Source organism: Pogoniulus pusillus, chromosome 9 (assembly GCF_015220805.1).
Source record: "Pogoniulus pusillus isolate bPogPus1 chromosome 9, bPogPus1.pri, whole genome shotgun sequence".
In the NCBI taxonomy this organism is placed as follows: domain Eukaryota; kingdom Metazoa; phylum Chordata; class Aves; order Piciformes; family Lybiidae; genus Pogoniulus; species Pogoniulus pusillus.
In genome coordinates, this window is record NC_087272.1 from 33927383 (window position 1) to 33946027 (window position 18645).

At 39.0% G+C, this 18645-nt stretch overlaps 1 protein-coding gene across 3 annotated transcripts in view; it reads right to left on the bottom strand.

The window, feature by feature from the left end:
* Positions 1-18645, bottom strand: part of PDS5A (PDS5 cohesin associated factor A) — a 95250-nt gene continuing 76605 nt past the window's right edge. For 2 of the 3 annotated variants that reach the window (XM_064149169.1, XM_064149170.1), the window contains exons 26-34: positions 17566-17680; positions 14465-14597; positions 13728-13847; positions 12541-12603; positions 9664-9809; positions 8436-8541; positions 4924-5276; positions 3067-3217; positions 1-1676 (exon numbers count right to left, since the gene is read on the bottom strand). In XM_064149169.1, the coding sequence (XP_064005239.1) occupies positions 1641-1676; positions 3067-3217; positions 4924-5276; positions 8436-8541; positions 9664-9809; positions 12541-12603; positions 13728-13847; positions 14465-14597; positions 17566-17680 (1223 nt within the window). In that variant the 3' untranslated portion in view covers positions 1-1640. The remainder of the gene's footprint in view (positions 1677-3066; positions 3218-4923; positions 5277-8435; positions 8542-9663; positions 9810-12540; positions 12604-13727; positions 13848-14464; positions 14598-17565; positions 17681-18645) is intronic. The other variant, XM_064149171.1, reaches the window with a different exon arrangement.

An 18645-nucleotide genomic window follows, 5' to 3' on the forward strand; every position in this document is an offset into this window, starting at 1 on the left:
TGACACCTAGAGAAGCGTTTATTTTATGCAACAAACTTAAATATGATCACGTGTACGGAAAAGTGTACACCGTTAATCTATGCTGAACAATGCCAGGAAACAGAATATTGATGCCAACAATCTTCTAAAAGAAAACAGTTAAAAACAAACCAACCAACCAAAGAAAAAAAAGAAAGGAAAAAAAAAAAAAAAGAAAAAAAAACACCAAACCCAACCCCAACAAAATAAAACCAAAAATGAGCCTGGACAGGAAGACCAAAAAAAAACCAAACCAAAACAATGCAAACCAGACTTAGTTCCAATCAGCACAATGCTTAAAATTGAGAGCAACCCCTAAACGTTTCCAACCTTCCTTATAAAGCTGCCAAAAGTCCAACTATGTTTTAAAAACGGATTAAAATTTTGTGTGTCTCTGTCTGGGCTTTTTTTTTTTTTTTTCTTTTTTTTTTTCTTCCTTTTTTTTTTTCCCTCTTTACATCAATAATAAAAATCTGGTGACAAACGTTATAAAAAAAAATCAAAATGCTGGACTGTCTTTTACTCCTTGAAAAAAAACCCAACTTTTAGACTATTCCAACAGAAACCTTAAGGAGTAAAAACCACTTAAAAGTGACATAAGATTATTATTAATTATTAATTTTTTTTTTCACTTTTTCTTTTTTATAAAACAAACATCAATATGTACATTTATTGCAAATTATATTAAACTAAAACCGGAGGGGAAGATGAAAAACCAAACCAAACACAAGAAAGAAATTAAAATTGAAATGTCTACTTGCAAATTAAGAATTAATTTCTGGTTTTTTAAGTGATTATTTTCCCACTCTGATCAAAATCAGAAAGCCAACATTCATTAAAAAACAAAAATCAATTGCCACCACATGACTTTTCGTAGCGGGGGGGGGGAACTGGAATCTGTACATCTTAGTTTTGCAGAAAAGTAGGCAGGCAGAAAGAATTATACAGAAAAGTCTCCCAAAAGTAAAGCCCAAAAAAAAAAATCATCTTTTTTTTTTTAAAAGTTTTTATCGTTTTAGTTTTTTTTTTCCTTTTTCTTTTGTTTTTTTTTTATCTCTAGTCTTCGTTTAAAATTCATTCAGTAGACTTCTACTTTATTTTTACCCTCCCTCCCCTCTCCTGTGAAACATGGGAATTCACCTGGCTCTAAGATCATGAATTTTCAGTGTCAGTGTAAAGACCTCCTCTGACTTCTCTTTTTTTCCTATAAAACAAAACCAAACCAACCCAAAACCAAACCAAAAAATCCAACAGAAAAAAACCCCAACCCTCAAAACCCCCCAAAACAAAAATGCAGCATGAAAATTAATGGTGTAAATACACTTTTAAACTCCAGAATGCAGGAACTGGAACCAAGTGTTAAGCAATTTGCTTAATTATTGACTTTTCATAAAAAAAGTCTCTGGGGAAATAAGTACAGATGCTTTTAGCCTCTTTCTCAAGAGTTTCTGCTTTACATTTCCATTGAGAAGGATTAATTTCACGTGAAAGGGAAGCATAGTTTTCCTTCTGGGTTTTCAAGAGCTGAAAGCTGTTGTGTTTTGAAGTAATTTCAGTTCCTGTACAGGAAACTTCTGAATCCTAGTTTTTGCAGAAGCTTGGAGCATGCCTTATTTTGGCCTTCATTTCCTCCCTTTTCGAGCAAGTTTTCTTTTTACCTTTTTTTGGAAGGGGAGGGGGAGAAAAAAAGGGAAATAAAAGTTAATTGTAAGGACATGGAAACGACAACTGATTCTCAATCAACATCCTACCCTATATCATTTACATTTTAGACGCTTTAGATTCCTGATTCTTCCCTCTCCAGCTTGCATCTTCTCAGCAACTGCATAATTAACTGAATACAACTGAGGTTTCTTACTGTTTCAGCACAGCCTCCTGATAAACTTGGAAATACACACATTGAATAACTGGATAATAAAAAGTAAATAAATATAATAATAATAGCAATAGTAATGGTAATAATAGTACGGGAAGAAGAAGAGGAAGAAGAAGAAGAAAGGAGAGTAGCAGCAGAAGAATAAGAAGAGGAGGAAGAAAAAAAAAGTAGCACTAGAGGAAGGAAAATAAAGGAGAGCAGTAGAGGAAGAAGGAGAGTAGTAGAAGAAGAAGAAAGGAGAGTAATAGAAGAAAGGAGAGTAGCAGAGGAAGAAGAACAAGAAGAAGAGGAAGAAGAAGAACAGGAAGAAGAGGAAGAAGAAGAACAAGAAGAAGAGGAAGAAGAGAGGAGAATAGCAGTAGAAGAAGAGGAAGAAAAATAGAGAGCAGTAGAGAAGAAGAGAGCAGTAGAGGAAGAAGAAGAAGAAAGGAGAGCAGTAGAGGAAGAAGAAGAAGAAAGGAGAGTATCAGAGGAAGAAGAAGAAAGGAGAGTAGTAGAGGAAGAAGAAGAAGGAAGGAGAGTAGCAGAGGAAGAAGAAGAAAGGAGAGTAGCAGCGGAAGAATAAGAGGAAGAATTAAAAAGAGTAGCAGTAGAGGAAGAAAAATAAAGGAGAGCAGTAGAGGAAGAAGAAAAATAAAGGAGAATAGTAGAGGAAGAAGAAAGGAGAGTAGTAGAGGAAGAAGAAAGGAGAGTAGTAGAGGAAGAAGAAGAAAGGAGAGTAGAAGAAGAGGAAGAATAAGAAAGGAGAGTAGCAGTAGAAGAAGAGGAAGAAAAATAAAGAAGAGCAGTAGAGAAAGAAGAAGAAGAAAGGAGAGCAGTAGAGGAAGGAAAAGAATAATAATGCTAATAATGATACAAATAATACTACTTATTTCATAACTGTTTTCAACTTAAGCAGAATGTTCAATTCTAAACTAGTAATAAGTACTGTGAGGTGCTCTAAATAACTGCATTTCATTACCCAGTGCCTGCCTTGCTTAAGGACAAGCACAACTAGAAATGTTTTCCAAGTATCTGCAATAATTTCTACCATGTTGACTTAAACCCAAAGAAAAACTTAAAGAGACCTCTATCAGACATGGGCAGTTTCTACCAGACAATCTATTTGATTCCTTACTGCATAAGCTACAACAAACAGCACAGAATTGTCCTACGTAAGATGCCTGCTACACCTTAAGGAAGCCTCCCTCTGCTATCTCTGTATCCTCAGTATCTTCCTGGCTGCTGCCACAGGCCTTAAAGAGATCCATTGCATTGTGGGAATATTCTGGACTCGAGTCTATCTCCAACAGTGAATCTCCATCACTTCCAAGCACCTGGCTTCTGAAAAATGTTAACAATGTTTTGGTATATTTTTCCAATGCTGAGGGTATTACATATTTTAAAGCTATCTGACAGAGTTGGCGTATTAAAGGCTATAGATAGTGCACTTTGTTATGAGGGCTTCAAGAAATATGATGTATGAAACAAGCACCACAAGGCAACACACAAATATTAACTCTCTGGAAAGACTGAACAATTTACCAGTGGCTGAACCCTGCTGAGAGAGGCAGAGGTAATTCTTTCTGAGCAAGGTTCTCTGCAAGGTATTCAATTTACAAAATCTCTAAACAGAAACCAGTCCACTGCTTCTTTCTCCCTTTATTATCAATTTATGATTTCTTCCAGCACATTGTTTTTGCTGTCCTTATGTTACTGCTCTGCAGCTTTAGAAACTTTTGCATTAAAATGATTATTATTATTATTATTATTGTATCAGGTTTTAGCTAAACAGATTTCTCTGAGTGGTTATATGCATTTCTGGTTCGTTTATACTGGAAATCTAAATCAACACATTTGAACACTGGAGTGTAGAACAATTAATTACCATCTAAGAACTGTTTTGTTGTTCACACAGATCTATATTCTGCTTTTGATTTACTGAAAAGATATAGAATAGAATCAGAGAACAGGTTGGGTTGGAAAAGACCTTTCTCATCAAGTGCAACCACTATCTAACTTAGCCAAGGCCAGCGCTGAACCATGTCGCTCAGCACCACATCTCTGTGGCTTTGAAACACCTCCAGGGATTGGGATTCGACTACCTCCCTGGGAAGTCTGTTCCAGTGTTTGAGAACCTTTCCAGTGAGGAATTTTCTTCTAATATCCAAGCTAAACCTCCTCTAGCACAAACTGAAGCCATTTCATCTTGTCTTGTTACTAGGACAAGTCTACTATTATTACTAGAGAAGAGGAGGCTCAGGGGTGACCTCATTGCTGGCTACAAGTACCTGAAGGGAGGTTGTAGCCAGGTGGGGGTTGGCCTCTTCTCCCAGGCAACCACCAATAGAACAAGAGGACACAGCCTCAAGTTGTGCCAGGGGAGGTCTAGGCTGGATGTTAGGAGGAAGTTGTTGCCAGAGAGAGTGATTGGCATTGGAATGGGCTGCCCAGGGAGGTGGTGGAGTCACCATCCCTGGAGGTGTTCAAGCAAAGCCTGCATGAGGCACTTAGTGCCATGGTCTAGTTGATTGGCTAGGGCTGGGTGCTAGTTTGGACTGGATGATCCTGGAGGTCTCTTCCAACCTGCTTGATTCTATGATACTATTCTATGATACTATTAAACAAGTGCTGCCCCAGACTATCAGAAAATGATTACAGTCAGGACTCTAATTTGTAGTGTTCATTAAAGAGGGTCAGATTTCAAGTTTTTGTTACCAATAAAGCAGAGCAGAGCACCTGAATTCCCAGGTACTGTCATTACTATCAACTCTTAGTCCTTTCACAGAGCCCTGCTAGCAAGGGGAACCAGGATGCAACATGCAAAAAAATACATTCTGGTGACAACAATTTAGGTTTTCCTTTTCTGACCAAACAAATTAATTTCTCCAACTCCAGTTACTCTGGAAAAACAGAAGATGACACAACACACGTTTGACTACGGAGTGAATAAACCACTGTGGTTTAGCTGTGCCCTGGAACTATGCTAGATCTAGAGCAAATGTAAATTCAGGCCCTCCCCAGGTAACTTATTAGTCTTTGGTTTTTACCTTTGTAGATCGATTTGTCTCTGTGCTGCTGCTGGCTTTTTTGCTGTGTCTTGCTGTTTTGGTGCTTTGGCATTACCTGCCTCTAAACTCCCTGGACTTTCTTGACTGACTGCTGCCCTTTTCCTTCCCCTGACAGGTGGTTTATTTGTTTCCTCATTTTTTGCAGTGGTACCCTGAGGTTCAGGCTTGGCTGGACGCCCTCTCCTGGTTTTTGCTGCGAGTGATGGTCCTGTTTCATCTACACTTTTTTCTTCTGGTTTCTGATGAATATTCTCTGTTCCAGATGCTGTTGCTGTTCTCTTTTTCCCACGTTCCGTGCTGTTTCCTTGAGTGGCCTGATCAGAATTTATCTCCTAGAAAATAAAAACCATAGAATCATAGAATAGAATCATAGAATCAACCAACCAGGTTGGAAGAGACCTCCAAGATCATCCAGTCTAACCCATCACCCAGCCCTAACCAATCAACCAGACCATGAATATGAAGGAAAAAAAACCCCAACATTCCCAAAGGCAAAGTCCAATTGTCACCTCCCTTCAAGTGAAAGAAGAGCTTATCAAACACTAAGTGTTCTTAGAAAAACACAGCACACGTTCTTAAACCACTCTGCTAAATAGCATTTTGGGCATTAACCCTGCAGAAATATTTTCTGTGCTGTGTGTGAGGTTAATATTTGCATGCAGTGTATCTTTTAGTTGCCTCAAAGTGAGATTACAGGGTGATAAATAGTTCTCAGTTCCTCCTATGATGGTTCTTTTTACTACTTCTTTGCCAGCTGACAAGAGGACCAAGAGCAAATGCTGTGGACTTCAGTATGTGCATATTTGGAGACCAACCTTCAGCAAAGCCCTAAATGCCAGCAGAAGGGGCAAAAAAGACCCAAGGCTTGCAGGGAATTAGGGGGGTGAGACCTAGTTACAAATGAAACTTGCTTTCTGTGTGCAGTTCTGGAGTCCCCAGCACAAGAAGGACATGGAACTGTTGAAGTGAGTCCAGAGGAGGCCACAAAGATGCTCAGAGGGCTGCAGCAGCTCTGCTATGAGGACAGGCTACAAGAGTTTGGGCTCTGCAGCCTGGAGAAGGCTTCGAGGAGACCTTGGAGTGGCCTTCCAGTATCTGAAGGGGCCCTGTAGGAAGGCTGGGGAGAGACTATTGACAAGACCTTGTAATGACAGGACGAGGGGAAATGGGTTTAAATTGGCAGAGGGGAGATTTAAATTAGATGTTAGGAAGAAGTTCTTTAGAATGAGGGTGGTGAAACACTGGCACAGGTTACCCAGGGAGGTTGTGGCTGCTCCCTCCCTGGAGGTGTTCAAGGCCAGGTTGGATGAGGCCCTGAGCGAGCTGTTCTAGGGGGAGGTCTCCCTGCCTATGGCAGGGGGTTGGAACTGGGTATCTTTGAGATCCCTTCTGACCTAAAGCATTCTATGATTCTATTCTATGATTCTGTTAATTCTTTGCCTGAGCAGGTGTGGCCTACATGCATGTCCTTCTCAAGTGAAGGAATAAATTGATTATTTAATTTTCATGATTCAATTTTTTTTTTCATCTGTGAAAGAGAAAAGAATAGTGGCAATGTAGGTCCCTACATAAAAAAGTATTCACATGGGAACAAAGAGAAAGCAACTGGATGCTAGACCTCTGTTTCAACACTGGCTTCTGCAAGTACTAGTGGGGAAAGGCAGGGAAAAAGATCCTGAAGAAGAATGGCTGGGCTGACTTGGTGATTTCCAGCTAAACAATTAAGGCCACTCACTAAAGTGCTGTGTCAGAACCAAAGATTTATGTTGTTAAATGCTCTACCATTAGGTTCTGAAATGTTTAAACAGGTCAGACAGTCTCTGTAACCTTTATTATTGTTCTGACAGCTTCATAGCAGACATTTCCAACTGCTGTCCATAAGAACTTCACAGATAATCACTTTATGAAACTACTGAAGTCAGGTTTTGAAGAATCTAGAAAGCATTTTTTTGCATGTTTACTTCATAAAAGCTTTGCCTGATTTCTCTACTTTTTCAGGAGAACCTCTTTTGGGGAGAAAGAGACAAAAGAAAGAACCACATGTTGAAATTTGCCACTTTCTTGTTCTTCATTAGCTTAGCTCACTTTTGTGATTATCTTGTGGATGTTACTTAGAAAAAAAACTAAGACAAAGTTCTGGATTTGTAGCATCAGAGAGAGAACACCTGCTTGTTACCCTGATTTCATCTAAATAAAACAAGGCTGAGCAGATAAGTAACTTCTTCAGAACCACCCATGCATCCCTACATTATTACAGAAGCCTGTTTTGATTTTATAATCACACAATTAGCTAGGCTGAAAGTGACCTCTGGACATCATCTGGCCAAATCTTCTCTTGCAAGCCAAGCTGTAAGCACTGACATTCCACCACTTTTCTGGCCAACCTATTCCAGAGTTTAATCTTCCTGACAAAGTAGATTTCTCTGCTGGGTCTTTTTTTAGCTTGCATTCAGATGGAATTTGCTCTGAAACAACTTCTGCCTGTAGCCTTTTGCCCTAACACCATACAGCCTTGAAAAGAGAGTACTTCAATCTTCTCTCCATAAATACTGTTTTGGTACTAAAAGAGATTAGATTCCCCCCAAGGCTTTAGGCTGAACAGACTCAACCTTCCTTCATATGACAACTTCTCCAAGCCTTTAATCATCTTGGTGGCCCTGTGGAAAGCTCTCTTCAGTCTTTCAACATCTGTGTTGAACTGGGGAGGACCCAGGTGTGGCCTAAGGAATGCCAAACAGGGTGGAATAATCACATCCCTCAATCTGCTGGCTATACTCTCGCTGATGCAGCCCAGGACACAGCCTGCCCTCACTGCTGCTGACCATGCTCCTCTGGTTGTCTGCTGCCACGGTCCCCACAATCCTTCTTACCCAACCTACAACTCATCCAGAGAGATCCCAGTGTGCTGTACTGCTGCTTGAGTTTAATCTATCCCAGATGCAGGGCTTTTCTTTTACCTTTGTTAAACTTCCTGGTTTGTAAGTTAAAAATTCCTTCTGCTTTAGGCACAATCACCTCTCTGAATGGAAGAGGGGAAAGCAATAAAAAAATCCTCAGAGTTCCTATAATCTTCTAAGTTGTGACACAATTCAAGACTTAGATGTTTATTTCCTGCCCAAAGAACACTTATTTTCCTGCCAATATCTACAGTTAAAGCTCCAGGTGCCAACCTTCACTCTGAATCTCAGCCTTACTGGAAAAGACAAAAAAAAGGTGGGCATCTGGGAACTTCAAAGAAACAAAAGGAAAGGTTTTCCAATCTGCCTGTGCTGTTTTTGAGCATAAGAGCTCTACTAATCATTCTGGATAAAATAACTAGGACATTTTAAAACTAAAAGGTCTTCTATTGGGCTAGGAAAGTAGATGTAACTACATGAAATTAAATCAGGCATTACCAGTTCCTCAGAGATGACCTGCAGTGATGTGCACTGACTAACCCCCCAACACTTGGCTTATTACAGAGATCCAGCCCATAAACTCCCCAGACATACCTTGTTTTTCACAGGTTCTGTCTTTGCTGGTGTGACTGAAATAATCCTCACAGGGTTTTCATCATTTTCACTGACCCCAGTTTCTGATATATCCGAACTTTGTTCCCTGGTAGCATAATTGAAGACAAAATCAACCCAAAATATAGAGAGCAAAAGGAGGAACAGGTTTGAAGTTCTCTAAAAGAAAATTAAAACTAATGCAGACAGGCTACATTTGCCTGATTTCTCCACTTATATTTTCTTCCCCAGTACTGAAAGAGATTGGCTGGTCACTGAGCCAAATCCCTTATCACAGACACAATGCCATATTAATTATTTTTGCAAGCTTCAGATCAATGCTCTAAACCAGGCCATTTTCTTTTCCCAGATAGAAAAAGTTGATACTGGCACATGCAATGGAAAAAAAATAAAGACCAGCTGTGCTCAAACTTCAGGCTCATTTACACAAACATATAACAGCTTTGAAGAAAACAAAACATTTAACAGAATAATCAAGATTAATACAACATACAGCATGCACATTTACAGAACAAATTCTTCAAGTGAAGCCTTTTGACCTTATAAAATGCTGCACTCAGAGCTGACTTTTTCTGCTTTCTTTAACCCTGTTCATCAATTCCAGGACAAATAAATCTTATAACTGCAAAGTGTCAATAGTTTCTCCAGATTTCTAGCCAATTCAAAAACTCTGGAACCACCTAAAAATAACATGTACTAAAAGGTGGATTGAATCTTGCAATCATATCTTGCATCTTTCCAAAGAGATCCTGGTTCCTTTTTAAATGTTCTTGAAATGTGCCAGAATATTTAATCCACATCAAGAATGACTTTTTCCCTCTTGTTACCAACCAGGATTAATGCTCATTTAAACATCCAAAACGTGTGAGCTGCAAACCCTTTTAATGTTAATTATGGCTGCTGTCTTCAATTAATATCTTTTTTTGCATATTAATCACCAAAATTTCAGACACTGCAGTGCCTCTCCTGTTGTTTTGTAGGTAATTATGGGCAGGATATGCCTAAGCTGATTTTTTGGTCTATTAACAAAACCCCAAACCAAAAAGCAAAGATGGAAACTTTGCCTATAGAGAGCTATTTACATTTACCATTACAAGATAAAGACATCCTTCAAAGACACAGACACAAAGCACATATGTCCTGTCCTAAAACATTCAAGTACACTGGAAGAATGTGAAGAGCTGATGAATGAAAGGTCAAACTCCTGTACCTTGATCTGTTTCCTGCAGAAGAGCTCAGCTCAGAGTTGACACTGATATTGCTTCCAGTCTCTGATCCTGTTGTTCTAATATATGGTCTCCTTCCAGTTGCAGACAATGGTTTGTTTACTGTACCTAACACACCAGTCGGTTTGGGCTACAAGAAAATGTTTGAACTTTAATCACAAGTGGGAACTTCAGATACACATTTAATAGTTAAAATAATTTCCTGAGGGTTGGAAAATATTTTTTCTGGGTTAACAGCCTCAGTCATGATGCTGTCAGTTTATAGCTACATCTTTACTTAAAACCCGTGAGCTAACCCACTTTTATTTCTCCTCATTTACCAGCACTTCATCAATTGCTTTACTCTCTCTCATGCTTTGAAGGAATGGCAGCTGGAGAAGTCTCAACAAAAGCCAGAACATGAAGTGATATTAGAGGACTGAAAGGAGAAGGCTGGATGTTTTTAAAGGTCATTTAGGTGTGGTGCTTAGGGATATGGTTTAGGGTGAACTTTGTTGAGTAGGGTTATTGGTTAGACTTGACGATGCAGAAGGTCTTTTCCAACGTGAATGATTCTATGATTCAATACAGTTGAGAGCCTCAGAGTAAGGAGAAAAACACATGGATGTTGCTGTGGGAGTCTACTACTGACCAGCCAGCTAGAATTCTTCTATAAAGAATTAAGAGAGATCTCTAGACCAATTGTCCTTATCCTTATAGGAAATTTTAACTTTCCAGGCCAGCAACAAGACATGAGGAAATGGTATGATGAAGCTGCATCAAGGGAAGTTCAGATTGGACATTAGGAAGGGGTCCTTCATCTGAAAGGGATAGAATGGTCTCCCCAGGGAAGTGGCTGTGACATCAAACTTGTCAAAAGCCCTAAGAGTATCTGGATGACATGCATATAGCCATATAGTTTAGCTTTAGGTAGTCCTGTGAGGAGCAGCGAGCTGGACTCGATGATTCTTTCGAGTCTCTTTCAACTTGAGACATTCTATGATTCTAACTTCTTACTTTTGGCAAAGCACCTCAGGGAAAGGCTTTCCAAAATGTAACGCTGACATAGGCTCACTGCAAGAGTAGAAGCTGTGCATGCTTTTACTGTACAGAAATCAGGTGCAAAAGTATTCAACACCGCCTGGGGTTCTCTGACACAGTGCTGGTGTTTTAGATCTTGCTGGTGTCTGCCGACCAGTTTGGACAGACTGGGTAGGCAGCAGAAAGGGTTTTTTTTTGTCTCTGGAGAGGAGTCAAAGAAGCCTAACTGGTAAAATTACATGGAGAATGTGGCATACATTTCCTCAGAGACCAAGTTAACTTATTAAGACATTCCCATAAGGAAAAAAAAAAATCCCTGTGTGTGTAAATTTGGATGAAGCAGGCAAGAGAGATAGCACAGATGCTGGAAAACATTTGGTTAGCAAAAAAAGCAGCAATCTCTGTAGGAATGGCCTGTTACTGAGCACATTTTCAGTAGCTGCAGCATCCTAGTGCTAACACTGCACAACATTTACTTGAACATATTTTTCTTGTAATGTTTTACTTGCTCCATTTACAGAGTATTTTATAAAAAGCAGGCTGCATTTGGCACAGCTAACAGGAGAGAGAAAAATGTTTAAGAGAGAAAAGAAAGTGTTTCTGCACAACTAGTTGTATTGGTTCCTTTGGCAAGAGACAAAAAGGAAGTGAGGCAGTGGGGTATCCTTACGCATCGGTGTGTTCCAGAATGGAAGCAGACAGGAAAAGCAGCACGTGTTACAGCAGGAGAGAAAGGTTTGTTTTCCCAGAACACTGAAAATCACCTAAAATAATACTAGTTAGCTATGGGACATCCCTTCCCCCTCCAAACCTCTGTTTTAATAGAATGCAAGAGAGAAGCCTGTCTTACACCAGTAGGATTCTTTTAGTTAAGACACAGCTTTAGTCTGCATCACTGAATTCCTTACAAAAGAAAAATGTGTTTATGCAGCCAACAGAACTCGCTTCAAATGCTTCATGCATCACATTTCAGTGTTGTCAAAGGTGAAGCAATTAGCAGCAGCAGACAGATACATATTTAAAGCACCAGTCTGGTACTGGTTGCTGCTAAGACAGTCCTCTGTCTGCCTCCTCTCTTCCTAACATAACTCCAACCCTGAGTAGCATCCAGGATGGTGTTACAAGGTGAACACCAAGCAAGGAGAGACAGGATTCTGCCAGCTGAGCAAACCTCAGCCACACAAAGTCCTCTGAGAGTAGAAACTTTTTGTACAACTGAAAAATCACTCAGAGAAGAAGCAACTCCAAATGACAGGGCTATTTACAGAGCAACCATTTGCCTTTAACTCTTTCAGTGAACAATTATCACAAAGTCCTGCTTCAACTGAAGATTTTAGAAACTAATGCAGTTAACAGTTCATGGAACACAGAACATGAAAATTAATACAGCCACATGAAATTGATATTAAACACCATGATTTATACCCTTCTCAGGATTTTTATATTATACAAGTCAGTGTTCTTTCACTAAGCTCAAGAAAGAAAAGCTATTTCCTCTGAGGTAAAAAAGCATTCCAACATAATTTAAGCAGAACCTAGGAAAGACAGCTTTAGAATTCCAAGAAAGGAGAGTTGATGGTGAAAGGTATGAAAGTAATTTCTCTTTTTTATCTCATGATCCATTTTTCTTCTGTTGTGTGCCTCCCTTGAAACACTTGGTATGAAAAGAGTCACAAATAACTGTATACCCTTGAAACACTTGGTATGAAAAGTCACAAATAATTGTCTCAATACATTTTTTTAAATGACAGCAGTTGAGGATATATTAAAAAGAATTAAAACATTTGAAGAATTGTTAACTTGTCAAACATCTTTAGAATCATAGAAACTTGTCAAAATACCTTTCCTGTCAAAAGAATAACCCTTGTCTCTTCTGAAATGTAATTCCTGTCATTGCAGAAATCCTGCATGAAAAATAAAACAAAATAAACATCAGTTTGTGGTTGATCTCTTAATCTTGCTGTTGTATTTTTATGTAGACTGACTACTCAGATGCTACTATGAAGATATTTCACACCATGCAGCCTGCTGACATATGAATAGATCTAATAAAGATAGGTAAAGTTAGTATTTTGGAGGAGAGTTTGTAGAGAGCATTACTGAAGTCATTCACACTGAGTCACACCTGAAGTTGGGATTAACTTTTTTTTCCTTCTTGAATGACATGAATCATTTCAAATGAAGCCAAACTGCCCTCCCTATTTCTTCACTTGCATCTTTTTCACAGGAAGCTCAAAGAGAGGAGAAGAGGTGTTGTTTTCTCTAATAGTTTGACAGTTGTTCCATTTGTCACCCTGAGTATGGTTTACACAGACCAAAACACTAACTCTGGGTGCAGGTAGCTATGACATACAGCAAGTCTTTGTTACCATGCCACCTGCACAACTGAAAAAGAAAACTACATTTTGCTTCAACAGGCTCTGGAAAGGCTGTTAATTAACAGCCTCTAACACTGAAAAATGTATTCTTTGGTACAACCAGAACATCAGGTCGAGTGCAGAGAATTGCTTTGGTTCCACTTCTGAGGAGTATGTCTCTTAAAGAGCAGTTGTGCTATCACTGACGGTAGAGCTGTGCTCACCAAGACTATTACTAAGCAGTAAGAGGAACAACTTGCACAGCAAGCAAAACAGCCAAATGGCTTATGACAGATACAAACATACAATGGCTATCATAAAAACACTCCCTTTTTTGTCTGCTTGGCATTCTAATTCAGATATGTATGTTCTGACTGCATATGTTCCATATATTCAGATGCACTCACAACACACACTAATGAAATGGTGTGTTAACATCTCAAGATTTATTCTAATTAGTTCTTCCCCAGTTACCAACATTGCTGGCACACATTCATAACACACAGATAACACAGCATGCAGCTCATGTTCTAAAATAATTATTTGCTGAGGATAGAATGTATGCTTTTTTCCCATCCTTGCTACGATATTACAGAGGTAAGCCAGTTCTCAATCGTAAAAGTCAAAGTATTTCCCCTTATTAACTTTGGGAATGAAATGAGCAAATTTACCTTTTCAGGTTGTGTAAAAAACTTGGTTGGCAATACAGGGTCCTTGGGTGAATCTGCATTGCACAAAGCACTTTTGCTGTTGATGACACACAGTGCTACATCACACACTGTATAAAGTTTCTGAATGGAAAGAAAAGAAAAGTGTGGTTTTACAGCGCACAGAGAATGCAGTCTTCAAAGTTTAATCCATGCGTTAAAACAACCACCACCAAGGACATGGTTTGTAATTACATCACTAACCACACTGTTGGCTCTTTGAACACATGCAGAAGTCTCTATTTATCATATGATGCTGTTTAATAAAAGCTAGTAATACTTTACATGTCTATGCTGCACAATATAAGCTCTTGCTCAATCAAACTACCATAAATCACTCTGCTAGAAAGTAATAAGTTTCACAGCAGTCATGTAACATAATATTTCCTCCCCCAACAGCAGAAGATATTTATGTTGGGAAACCAGGTAGTAGGAATTAAAATAAAGCAGGCAGGCAGGAACAGGAATGTTTCATAAATTCTCTCTATTAACTTCCTTAGGCATTGGATGCTGGATAAGGTCAGCAAAGTTCCAGAAGAATGAGACTGGCAACAAACAGACAATTCTCATAACTAACACTCTCTCTGAAAGACCATAAAAAAGATGTCTGACCCATTCAGATTTCCTGCAAATCCTGTTCATCAGCTGCTTGTGAAACCCTCAGCCCATCACTTAACACTTAGCTGAATTGCATTTCTTACTTCATTGGCCTTTGGCTCATCAGGAGACTGAGCATCTCGGGTGAGCTTGATGTTTTCTGCCATCTTTTTCATGAAGGCATGGCTATTGTTCTCATTCTTTGTCATTAAAACTTCAAGCATGAACCACAGGCACCTAAAACAGCCATAAAACCACAAGCAATTACATTCCAGCTTTTATACTGCAGCTCCCACACACAGCAATGTCTTAAAATATTTTATCAGCTCTACTAGCTTTTTCTTAAGAAACCACAATCAATTTGAGGGTATCATAAACAGGTAACAGCATCCAAAGGTGTAAACAGCATCTAGACTTCTAGCACAGTCTTTACTGCACTCTCTGGAATAACCTGCCAAATTAGTGTGCTGCTATTACTACATCTGCAAACACTGCCCAAAGCTTTTTCTCTTCCAAGTATGAATAGAAGCAAGAATTCTGGTGCTACCATTACCTAGATGAAGTTCTGTACTTACTACTCTGGGCTACATATCTGTGTTCCTGTCAACGAGGCACCATGGGCACACTCAAAACAGGCTTAAACAAATCACACTACTGCTGGACAGTTACCCATGCTACATGATTTAATACTGGAATTCAGCAGGAGAGAAGACCCAAAACTGAGCAGATCAGATTCTTCCTAAAGCTCCAGAGGGGAGGAAAAGAAATCCTTGCAGACAGACATCATGGAAATAGCTTTCCCAGTTTTCTTCCTTTAATCTACTTTATTTACAGGGAAATTCTATTCTATTTTGACTAAAAGTTTGGTTTAAGAATTTTCCACACATGATACAAAGCAGAACTGGTCCATCCATGCCATCATTTGCTGTCAAGCTTCACAGGTGCATGTGGCCAGAGGGTCAACAACAGTCGTAATACGGTAAAGTAATATTTAATTGGGAGAGACAAATGGGTGAGTCTGAGAAATGCAGACTTTGCCAGTAGCTAATTTAATTCTAGGGCTCTGTAGGAGAGATTATGTTGTAGAAAGAGGCTAATAAAAAAAAAATAGAAAAACAGGATGACTGAATGTCAGAATTTCCTGTCCACAAAAGCCTCAATCTTCCTAACTGATACAAATTAAAGATTGTAACACAAGAGATGAAGGAACAATTCTTCCCAAAACAAAAAAAGGACTGTGCTTCCTCAAAACAGATAGTTATCTGATAGTCAAATAAAATGCCCATATTCTGACTTGCATCCAAAAGCCACAAAGGCTGTAGTAAATCAGTCTGTTAGGCATCTTTGCATCCATCTACTCAGTGTTCTCAAGAACTTACATGAGATGAATACAGGACCAGTTACATACCACACTGATCCAGCTTCTCTAAAACCCTGTATCAGCCAAAGGTTACTACTGAGGACAAGCTTCATTCTGGTAATTGCAGTTAATGTCAATCTCAATAGCTTGATTTTCTCACCAAGTCAACAAATTAAATGAAACATTACCAACCCTGAACAAGACCTTTCCAGAAAAAGTAGGTCTTTATGTAGAAGAATTCTGCACCTAGAGGGATCCAGTCACATAAAGTTCTTTCTGTGTATGTATTTAAATATGTTGAGAATGTCTTAAGACATAAATCAAATGCAAACATACCTCTATAGGACAAGCATTTAGAACTTTGTAAGAATAAATACTGCAGATTATGGTTAAGGAACTTCCTAAGCATGTATCTGTTTTACATGGTTGTATTCAGGCCATGTAAAACCAGTATCAGCCAGAGAGACAACTACAAAACAGTGCTGGGCTGCTTTTCCAACTTTTCAATCATCTATGTTAACATTTTAGAGTCAACACCACCACTCTCAGAGCTCTTGAAAGGAACACTGTATTACATTATATGGGAAAAAATGGTTTGCATGTATCTCAGGAGACTCTTCAGAGATGTATTCCTGCCAAAATTCCCATACAGAGCATTTCTTTGTTTGGAGCAGTTCTCTCTGGCTAGTCTGGCCAGCCTGTGACAAACATGAGGGAGGAAATTTGACAACAAAGAAAAGCTCTACAAGGGGTGTCCAAAAAAGCTCTATGCACTAGAAAGCACTTTTCTGAGAAAGTATTAACACATCAGCTGTGGACTGGAACTTGTTCCATGTGTTTTTGGATGAAGTACATGCTGGAGGATGCTTTCAGATGTTGCCAGGAACAGGGAGTCCTGGGATAAAATGTTGACTTGATGATTAGGCAAGAAATTTTCACTGACTTCAGGTTCTGACCAGGTCCAAGTCAACTAACCCAGAAATCAGAACATTCATTTAAAGAAAGAATCAGACTTGAACTCTCACAGGTGAAGGTACAAAAAGAATTAAGATGTAAACTGGTCTGTTAGTGCCAAGAACAAACTGCTTTTCTGATTATGTATATCGTAGCCCTGTACAGAGCTCACAATTCCAAACCAAAACACTAAAATCCAAGCATGGTGAAGGCACTTTGGCAATTTTTTAGAAGTGTCAAAATGGAACTATTTTTCAAAATGCATTGCAAGGCAGAAATATGAAAGTTATACTTAAGATATAAAAGATGGAGGGATACAAGGAGGTCTCAAACTGGAAACAGTACAGACCATGCTTCTGTATCACAGGCTTGTGGACAACAGTCTGCTGGATATATGAAGAAGCACTAAGCCTGCACTGCAGCTGTATAGTGCTAAAGAGAACTCAGCAGCAAATGTAGAATGAGTTCTAATAGGTTTGCATAGCATAAAGCATGTTTCCAATGGAACTGGACTTTGACACAGTGTCAATGGCACTGTGCTTATTTTAAGCCTTGGAGAAGCTATTTGAACTGACATTGCTTAGCATCCCTTAAGTGTGTAGGGAAGTTCTACACAGATATTCCAGGCACAAATACAAGAACCTAAAATCATTACTTGATTTTAAAAGAGGTCTGAACAAGTCACTAATCTGGTATATTATGGTGTGGCCTACTCTTTGGGCTTTCAGAATACACTGCCCAGCAGTTGCTGATGGCTTTCTCTTCTTTGGTTTAAAATATTACACACTTCCAAGATTACTGTTTTGCAAAATATTGTTGATAAAACAGAGTTCCTCTTCCTGATTATTTTCCCCCAAGCACAGAATAAATCTAGAATCAGTTAGCACTTACTCTTTGACATCACGAAGCTGATCAATATCCTGAGGTTTTGTGAAATCTGGATCATGTGCCAGTAGGTGAATCATGTATGGTACCACATATTCAGGTAGCAAGGAGAGCAATTTTTCTACAGTAACAAAAAAAATGAGGAATAATCTCCATATTACACATACCCATGCAGCACAAGATATGCTCTTCCCAAGTATTCCCTTTGCAAATATGAAATGGAAAAATTCCAACTTGCATTTTATTCCTACATATTTTATTTCTAATGAATCATTAAAACCAAATGAACAAGTTCAACTACTACAGAAACTACTTGGTCTTACTTCAGAAAATCAAAAAATATAAATGTCCAAAAGCAACCTTTTTTTGAGCAAAACAACTATCAGTCTAACCACACTGGATTTTACATGTATGTAGAGAGAAGTATTTTATGGTTTATGTAAATAATTAGATTTGAATGTGCCCAGAGAAGGGCCACAAGGATGACTGGACAGGGTTGGGTGATAGGCTTGACTGGATGATCATGGAGACCACTTCCAACCTGGCTGATTCCATGATCTATACTCTATGACAAGAGGGGTGGAGCACCTGTCCTTATAGGACAGGCTGAGAGCTGGGGTTGTTCAGTTTGGGGAAGAGAAAACTTATTGTGGCCTTCCAATACCTGAAAGGGGCTTACAAGAAAGCTGGTGAAGGACTTTTTAGAGTGTTGGGTAGTGATAGGACTAGGGGGAATGGATCCAAACTGGACGAGGGTAGTTTTAGATCAGACATTAGGAAGATGCTCTTCACAGTATAAACGTGGTGAGACATTGGAAGGGGTTGCCTAGGGAGGTGATGGAAGCACCATCCCTGAAGGTTTTTAAAACCAGGTTGGATGTGTCTCTGAGCAATCTGATCTAGTAGAAGGTGTCCCTGTCCATGGCAAGGGGGCTGGAACTAGATGATCCTTCCAACCCTGACAACTCTACGATATAAAGATGAGGAAACATCTTTATATTAGATGTTTATGTTATGTTAGATGTTTATCTTATGAAGATGAGCAAACACAAATATCCACTGCTTCTTTACAATAGCAATTTGTTT